This window comes from Doryrhamphus excisus, linkage group LG21 (genome assembly GCF_037039965.1).
Source record: "Doryrhamphus excisus strain RoL-2023G ecotype Guam linkage group LG21, RoL_Dexc_Guam_v1.1, whole genome shotgun sequence".
Lineage (NCBI taxonomy): Eukaryota > Metazoa > Chordata > Actinopteri > Syngnathiformes > Syngnathidae > Doryrhamphus > Doryrhamphus excisus.
Window position 1 is genome coordinate 12,056,442 of NC_136377.1, and position 8,694 is coordinate 12,065,135.

The 8,694-nt window shown below is 38.4% G+C and overlaps 1 protein-coding gene across 1 annotated transcript; it reads left to right on the plus strand.

The window, feature by feature from the left end:
• The first annotated feature begins 1,585 nt into the window (after window positions 1-1,585).
• On the plus strand, window positions 1,586-7,067 carry rtn2b (reticulon 2b). The gene is made up of 7 exons (XM_058087416.2): window positions 1,586-1,670; window positions 2,719-2,926; window positions 4,880-5,018; window positions 5,113-5,182; window positions 5,761-5,807; window positions 6,801-6,859; window positions 6,935-7,067. The coding sequence occupies exons 1-7, from the start codon at window positions 1,658-1,660 to the stop codon at window positions 7,065-7,067; spliced, it is 669 nt and encodes a 222-aa protein (XP_057943399.2). The 5' UTR covers window positions 1,586-1,657.
• Window positions 7,068-8,694: the final 1,627 nt, after the last annotated feature.

An 8,694-nucleotide genomic window follows, 5' to 3' on the forward strand; every position in this document is an offset into this window, starting at 1 on the left:
ATTGTATTCTATTCTGTGGCTTTCATGGTTTCTTCATTGTATTTTTTTGGAACGTTCTCCAATTATTATTATATTATTTACTAAAATTGTTACCACTCTCAATATCTTCTGTAAATTATGTATTTTTTATTTCTTCTAGAAATAAATAGGTTGGTGACTCCCTGAAATAGGTGTATCCCAATGACAATGACAGCACTGAAATTAACATGTTTTCTCGTGTTAGAATGCACAGAGAAGGGAAAGAAATATGTGTTCATGTTTCACATAATGATTCTGAATGATGGGCAAAATTCCCCAAAAGTGCAGTTCCCCTTTAATACCCACAATTTTATAACCTAATTTCCTCAAAATTACAAGTTTATTTTGTTTTGGTTGTTTCTCATAATATGACTTTTAAAAAATATTTCAACTCTATGCTACTATAATGACATTATCTTTCCATTAGAAATTTATTCTAGGAAAATAGCAAAAATTTTTTTCATTAGAATATGACTTTTTTGTCTATATATTTTCATTTTTTCTTATAAAATTACAGCAGTTTATCATTTTTGCTGAAGGTTATTTACATGTTCAAAATATTTAAACTGTCATCTTGTAAATTTTATTCTCATAATTATAACTTTATTCCCGTAATACTTTGACTTTATTCTCTTAATGTTTTTGGCGACATTATCATCCAAAAATCACAACTTTATTGTTTTGATTATTTTTCACAATATTAATGCTTTCACAAAATCATGTCTTTCAACTTTAAGCTGCTGAAATGATGTTATTTTCCTTTTGTTACAACATTACTCTTGAAATTTTTTCTTAGATTACAAGTTTTTCTCCTAATATTTTGACTTTAGTCTTGTAAAATTACCGCTGATTATTGCTGTTGTTGTTTTTCTGTTTTGATTGATTGTTAAATTATATCTTCAGAATGTGCCAGACGTTAATAAAAAGAACATCCTGTTCTACAACAAAAGTGTTGTAAAATGGTAAAAATAAAAAAAGTTTTCGTACGATTCGGTATTACATGGACGGAAAGAAACAGATCAATCATCAAAACGGGGGTTCTAAATCCAAATTTCAGTTTGAATCTTTTATAGTTTCATACACCGCCACTTGCTGGCAAGCCAGGGCTCGGCTGCCAAGCAGGAATGACTTTGGAAACATGTTTGAGTTAATCCAAGCTGTCATAGTAGCCTTCAAATATTTTCTCTCAGAGGAGCAACCAGTGGAAAAGATATAATGAGGAGACTCTGGAACATGTCAGCTCGCCTGTAAAAGGGATGTGAACGCCACCATGCAGTATTAATGTGAAATTTAGAAATGACAGAGTGTGTTTTGTCTCTCGTGTTTGAAATGGGGCAAAAGGAGCAAGAGAAGATATTATTTTTTGTTATGAATGCTGAGGGCTGATGAATGTTGTCAGCGGGGGAGTGTCTGAGATCTGAGGGATGAGTACAGAGCCTATACTCTTGTCTCAAGTTGCTAATTTGTGTGTGTGTGTGTGTGTGAATCCAAAGTGAGGCCATCCAATACGGGATAAAATTAGGCCAGGCAGTTCTTATATTGCTGACAGAGCGGTGGTAGCCAAAAAAAGACTGAGGCGGTGCAAAGCCAACAAGAAGGAAAAAAGCGAGAGGGACGCAAGCAGGACACCTCGGCAGAAATGGCCAGCAAACGTAAGGAAATAAATATTGACAGTTTGAAGTTGTGACAATTAGAGCAGGCTGTCAATCAGTCAGGCTGTCAGGTGCATGTGGAAATGGGAATTGATTTCCTTTTTGTGTGCAGGGAAGGGTAAGCACACACATTGGTGCAACGTGTTTTGTTAGAACAGTGAGGGAATAGGAGTCAGTTTGAGTAGCTTGTTAGGATATGATACATATAATTTTGCTCATTTGGAGCATGATGGCCTTCAAAAGTGTAGAAAACCACGTATTATCAGTCTTAAGCTGTCATGAAATGCTCTTTCGGAAATATATAGTACGTATGTCAAGCCTCACAATAAGACAGTAGAACTGCATAATAAATAATAATAAAAATATTTCTCTGCATTGTTTTTACTTCTTTCTAATTAAATTCCACTGTATTTAAGTATTTAACGTATCAGCATGACAATGACAGTAGCACAACTGTTTCATGCTTTCCAATTGCTTCAGCCACGGTTGAAACACTTCAGTGAGTGTGCCATAAAGTGTTAATGTTCTAACACATTTTGAAATAAGCGTAATTAGCACTTAGCACTGTGTTGTTCTGACAGACTTCCAGTCTGAGCTGTACAGATAAGGGAATGTTTTCAGTTGCCCACTATACAGTATTTCTAAAGTGTCATGACATATTTGCTAATGTTATGCACAGAAATAAAGCCTCTATATTATTATTGTTATTATTATATGGCAGTATTGTGATTACTGAGTGTAGTTTGGTGCAAATAAATTCCCCAAATTAGATTTCATCATTTAAAATTTAAATTTTTAAGTATGAATGTGAGTGTGAATGATTGTTTGTCTATATGTGCCCTGTCCAGGGTGTACCCCGCCTCTCGCCCAAAGACAGCTGGGATAGGCTCCAGCACCCTCGCGATCCTAGTGAGGATAGGATTGAAAATGGATGGTTGAATTATTACATAACAAATAATACCACTTTTGTTGTATGTTCCAAGAATTCTGTTCACCTCCCATGATGTAACAAAAAAAAAACCCAAATGTGTATGTGTTGTATTTGTAGTGATGGACCTGGTCTACTGGAGGAGCACCAGTATGACCGGTGTGGTGTTCACAGGCTTAGTGGTGTGTCTGGCCAGTCTGTTCCAGCTCAGTGCCATCACCGTGCTCTCTCACATCTGTCTGGGTATTATGTGTGTCACCTTCCCACTCCGTCTCTACTACAAGCTGCTGGAGCTGCTGCGATGCAACCCTGGCCTGCACCCCTTCCAGTGAGTTCATCGATACTGTTTTGACTGGGTGACCAATTGATGCGCTGTCAGTGACATATGCATTTATTATTACCATGTTTACAGTTTGCAGTGGTGTAGTAGTACACTGCATCACACTGGGAGATGTTTCTAATACAGCCTGTGGCGACAACCACAATATCAGACACTGCTCCCAGGTCATGCACTTCTGCAACACTGGCACTACTACCACAATAATCATTATTATTAATTATTGTGGTTCTAATAATCATAACATTGTGGTTGTTAATACAAAATATTTAGTTTTGTTATGGTATAAGAAGTAATAAAAATTAAACACTAAATTATACTGTAAGGCTGGACGGCGGGCGAATGGTTAGCGTGCAGGCCTCACAGCTAGGAGAGTTCAGTCCCACCCTTGTCCATCTCTGTGTGGAGTTTGCATGTTCTCCCTGTGCATGGGTTTTCTCCGGGTACTCCGGTTTCCTCCCACATTCCAAAAACATGCTAGGTTAATCGGTGACTCCAAATTGTCCATAGGTATGAATGTGAGTGTGAATGGTTGTTTGTCCATATGTGCCCTGTGATTGGCTGGCGACCTGTCCAGGGTGTACCCCGCCTCTTGCCCAAAGACAGCTGGGATAGGCTCCAGCACGCCCGCGACCCTCGTGAGGATAAGCGGTATAAAATGAATGAATGAATGATATTATACTGTCAGACGCTATTGGAATTAATATTTGATAATAGTTAAAGGGGACCTATTATTTTTCCACCTTTCTGACCTATGAATGTAGGTCGAATTTGGAAGTTTCAGATAATGACGTTTGTGCATTTGGAAGGGATACCTGAAAGAAGTTTGGGAAGGCTCAAAATGCTCAGTTTCAAAAGGAGTGGTAAAACTGACCCTTTGTGATGTAACAGAGGGGCGGACTCTCTCCCCTCCACCAAGCGCTACAACGATGTTAACTTGCTAGCAATGCCTCGAAAGGGAACGCCACATTTGTTTACAATTCCTAAAGACGTCACCATGCCATCCAAAGAAATACAGCTGAATAGGTGCAGATTCCGGAAGAACTAGAAAGCTTTCTGTGCTGGTTATCTTGTGCAGCTGCCCTATAGGAGTCCACAACTCAATACAAAGGGGCGAAAAATGAGCATATTTCTGCCGATAATGATATAGGTGTGTGAGTGATGACTTGCTCCGAGCTTGCTAGCTCAGCATGTCCGCAGTCAGAATTTCTTTCCTAGCATTGGATTGTAAATATGCAGTTTGCAATGAAAGTGTTTAGATGGGAAAGTAAGGTGTCTTCCTTGAATACTTCTAATCAAATATGTTTTCTTATGCTACGTTCATGCATGACATGCTGAAGGAGCCCACTTTATAATTTCAATAGTCCAAAGGTTCATACTTTGCACTGGAATTTGTTCTCATATGGACGTTTGTGCCACATAGAAATGTGCAGTGGATTCATAGTTTACTTGTTGATTGGAGAACATGCTATTTTTACTTGACTGTTGGTCATTTTTGTAATGACTATTTTTGACTATAATTGAGTGGCATCACCACAATGTTGAAGAGATGTCAGCCAAGACAGTCCCTCAACATCCATCCTGTACATATATATATTTTTTTTCCACTGGCGGTGTACACCCACAGAAAGAAAAAAATGCAAGAAAATATGGTCTTCCTCCTGGAACTGCAACTGCTGTCACAGTGGGAGGATTTGTATGTACATTGATCTAGAGCATTTTTATTTGCTCAAAGGTCACTGATGGACTTGAAAGAGAGCCTGCTGTCTCACAATATTTGTCGTAGTTCATCCAAAACACGGGCTTCTGTGTAAATTCTCTTGGAATTCCTTTCTTTTCTGGAAAAGTGTCCTTATTTTCAAATACAAATGTTGCCATATATTTCACACTGTTGTTCAATACATCTTATAAAATTAGTGTGTGTGTGTGTGTGTGTGTTGCAAGGGCGTACCTGGACTACGACAGCTCTCTGACAGACAAGGAGACTGTAATGTTTGTGGAGGAGGTGGTGCTGCTGATTGCTTTTGCCATCACGGAGCTCAAACGTCTTCTTTTTATTGAAAACGTGATTGACTCACTCAAGGTCAGACTGTAAGGGATAAAAAAAAAAATAATAATACAACATATGAATCACCATCTCATCTGACATTTTTTCTCCTGTTTTTTTTCCTCCTCAGTTTGTTTTACTGCTGTACCTGTTGACGTATGTTGGTGTCTTCACCACTGGACTGACTCTGATCATAACTGGTGAGCTCAGATAAATAGCTAGAAAAAATAGATTACACATATATAATAAATATACAGTGGAATCTTTGGTTTTTAATTTGCTCCAAAAGTCAGTTAAAACTTAGGAAATAATGTAAATGCAAATTATACACAACAAAATACAAAGAAAAAAGCCTGATGTATAGAATAATTGTAGTTTTATGTGGGAAACAATGCAAAATAATGATAAATGACAAATGATTTGTACCTTCACCGGAGACTGGACGCCATGTTTATACTTTGTTATATGTTCTTTTTTGATACTGTTTTTTACCGTTTTCATCAAAATGCTGGCACTTGCAGCAATTGGCCCCATGGCAGTGAGGCCCCAATTAGTCGTCACACACAAAAAAGGCATGGACACTAACATGTAGATTGCTTTGTTTGGGCACTTGATGCGGTAAAGGGGAAGCTGACAACATTATGGCCAAAAAAACCCAAATCATATGAAAAGTGGGACATTTTCTCAATTGATTTTTAGTGAATACTGGGAATTTCTGGGTATGATACAAAGCAGAATGACTCAGGTGAATTTCATTGTCAGTATTTGTGTGTTACAGCGGTGATTGTACTGTTTTCCTTTCCTCTGCTCTACAAAAAACAGCAGGTAAGACTTTAAATCTAAGCGTATTATTAGAAAGATGCTTCTGAGTCATTTCAAGTAGGAGTCTCAAACTCAACTTACCTGGCGGCGGCTGTAGGCAGAGTCTGGGTGAAACATGCGACACATCAAGTATTCAGTGCGGAATCATCCAAGTGACTCATTTGTCAACTCACACCGCCAGAAGCTGTCACAAACCTGAGCTAAGGTAGATGATGAGTGATAAAATTCATGTGAAAATATTGTGTTAAGGTACACTTGAGTCACACAAGAGATGGTTTTAGCCACTTATCCAGACGGCTTAAAGAAAGTTTCTGCATTTTGGCAAGGATGGGCCATACAGATATTATTCAAAATTATGTTGTTTATTATTCCACATAATAGAGGTCACCCTATTTTTGTTTACTTACCTGGTGTGCATGTTGGTGTCTTAATTTTGTCTTTGCACTGTGATTGCAGTTAGTGTTATCACAAGTTAACCCCCCCACATCACACATATCACATCACATGGCGGATGAGTGGTTAGCGCGCAGGCCACACAGCCAGGAGACCCGAGTTCGATTCCACCCTTGACCATCTCTGTGTGGAGTTTGCATGTTCTCCCCGTGCATGCATGGGTTTTTCTCCGGGTACTCCGGTTTCCTCCCACATTCCAAAAACATGCTAGGTTAATTGGCGACTCCAAATTGTCCATAGGTATGAATGTGAGTGTGAATGGTTGTTTGTCTATATGTGCCCTGTGATTGGCTGGCGACCAGTCCAGGGTGTACCCTGTCTCTCGCCCAAAGACAGCTGGGATAGGCTCCAGCACCCCTGTGACCCTTGTGAGGATAAGCGGTAGAAAATGAATGAATGTATTTGTCCTATGATTGACTGGTGACCAGTCCAGGATGTACCCTGCCTCTAACCCAAAGTCAGCTGGGATAGGCTCCAGCTCACTCATGTACCTAATCTTGTGACCAGACCATACTCTAACTGTACCTCCTTATGATGCTTCAGGTGAGGATAAGAAGGATCGTACGAACTTACAAAGCTCTTGAGAAGAAAATCAGAAACTGGTAAGAAAGTCAAATGACACACACATTGTTGTACCTTTTTAAATGACATCACATGACGCTGTGTTTCTACATCAGGTGTCTGAGTGTGTACGAGACAGTGAGATCCTCTCGTCCATCAGCCGCTGCCTCAAAAGCTCTCAGAAGCCTCCAAACAGAAAGTGAAGGCAAAGTAAAGCAAGTATCCAGAACACACATGTACACACAATGACGACAGTGGTGGTGCATCTTCTATGGGGCTGCTCACTTCCATTAGTCCACCATGACGTTGGTTTGGGAGCACCATCTAATCCATGCTGACAGTTGAACACAAAGCTGCTATTCATTACGGGAGAAGAGGGAGGGGAGGAATTTTATTCACCAAGATACTTTGTGTGTGTGGGCAAACTGCTTCACACATCCACCACTTCAATCAGGGACAGCACACATAAGAACATTGTTGTTTTTGTAGCAACAAGTCTATTTTTACATTAACACGAGCGCCGTGTTCCTGTCAAGCACCAGCCCACCAGCACTAGAATAAAATTGATATAGTGTACATCACCGACCAATCATTACTGCATGTCTTAGTATTTTCATTGTCTAGGAACCCCTTCAAATCTTGAATGTGACCTTTATCAGACTGTAAGGCATCATTAGCACTGGTGGGCCATGCATTAGGTACCCGGGCCTTCAGTGAGGACTTAATCCACCTCTTACCACCACTATCACGTCATAATTATACAAACCATCAATAATATACAAAAATGCAATATAAGGTGTGGCATTACAGAGAAGATGAGTACCGTTACTACTAAAGCTTAAAACCCAGTTAACCCTTTTTTCCCCTAATACAGGGGTGGGCAAACTACGGCCCGGGGGCCACATCCGGCCCGCCAAGTGTTTGAATACGGCCCGCCCAATCTTTCCAAAGTATTTCATTTAAACTCAACATACAACCTGGCATCATGGCCTGAGCCAACCTTTTGATGGTTTTATCAATTTCGTTTTTTGACATGGTCTGTTGTTTACAAAGTGCTCCTGAAAAAAGGGACACAAGCACATAATAATAATAAGAATTATTATTATTATTAGATTATTATAATTATTATTAGAACTATTATGATTATTATAATTATTATATTAATGCTAATTATTATATTAATTATATATAATATTATTGTTATATGTGCATATTTTATATAATAATAATATAATAATTATTATTTTTATTTTATTGTAATTATTATAATAATTTATTATTTTTTAAAATATTTAAATATAAATATAAAATAATAAATAATAATAGCAGATTGCATGACAATTTTACAGATACAATAATACCAGGTGGACTGTTACGTGTAAAATATATAGTCTGCCCCCCCCGTAAATTTTGTCATATCAATGCGGCCCGCGAGTCAAAAAGTTTGCCCACCCCTGCCCTAATACATCTTCATTGATACTTGTATTTTTGCTAGTAAATTTAGTAAATTAATGTGCCTGGACAAATATAACAAGCGCCTCCATATAACTCCAAACTTCTACCCAACAACATCATCTGGTGCAGTTCAAAATCAATATTTATCTAATAACATGACATAAATGCAAATAATACATCATACTCACCACAGTTTCCATACTCCTTTCCAGATCATGTTTTGATCTGATCAAAATAAGAGGATGGAAAAATGCTGATGTTATCATGAGCCGTGAGGCGAATGTGAAATTTGATTGTTTAAAAAGAAATAGCAAATAAAGTCTAAGTCACATGGGCCAGCACAACTGGTTCTGAAGGCCTTGGGCAGATTAGATTGATATGGCAACACAGCTTAAATCTGATTGGACAATAAAATCAAATA

Excerpts from the sequence above, each read along its gene's own strand:
- rtn2b (XM_058087416.2), top strand. Across the intron at positions 5,019-5,112 it reads ACGTGATTGACTCACTCAAG|TTTGTTTTACTGCTGTACCT; the intron begins GTCAGACTGTAA and ends TTTCCTCCTCAG. Across the intron at positions 6,860-6,934 it reads GAGAAGAAAATCAGAAACTG|GTGTCTGAGTGTGTACGAGA; the intron begins GTAAGAAAGTCA and ends TTTCTACATCAG.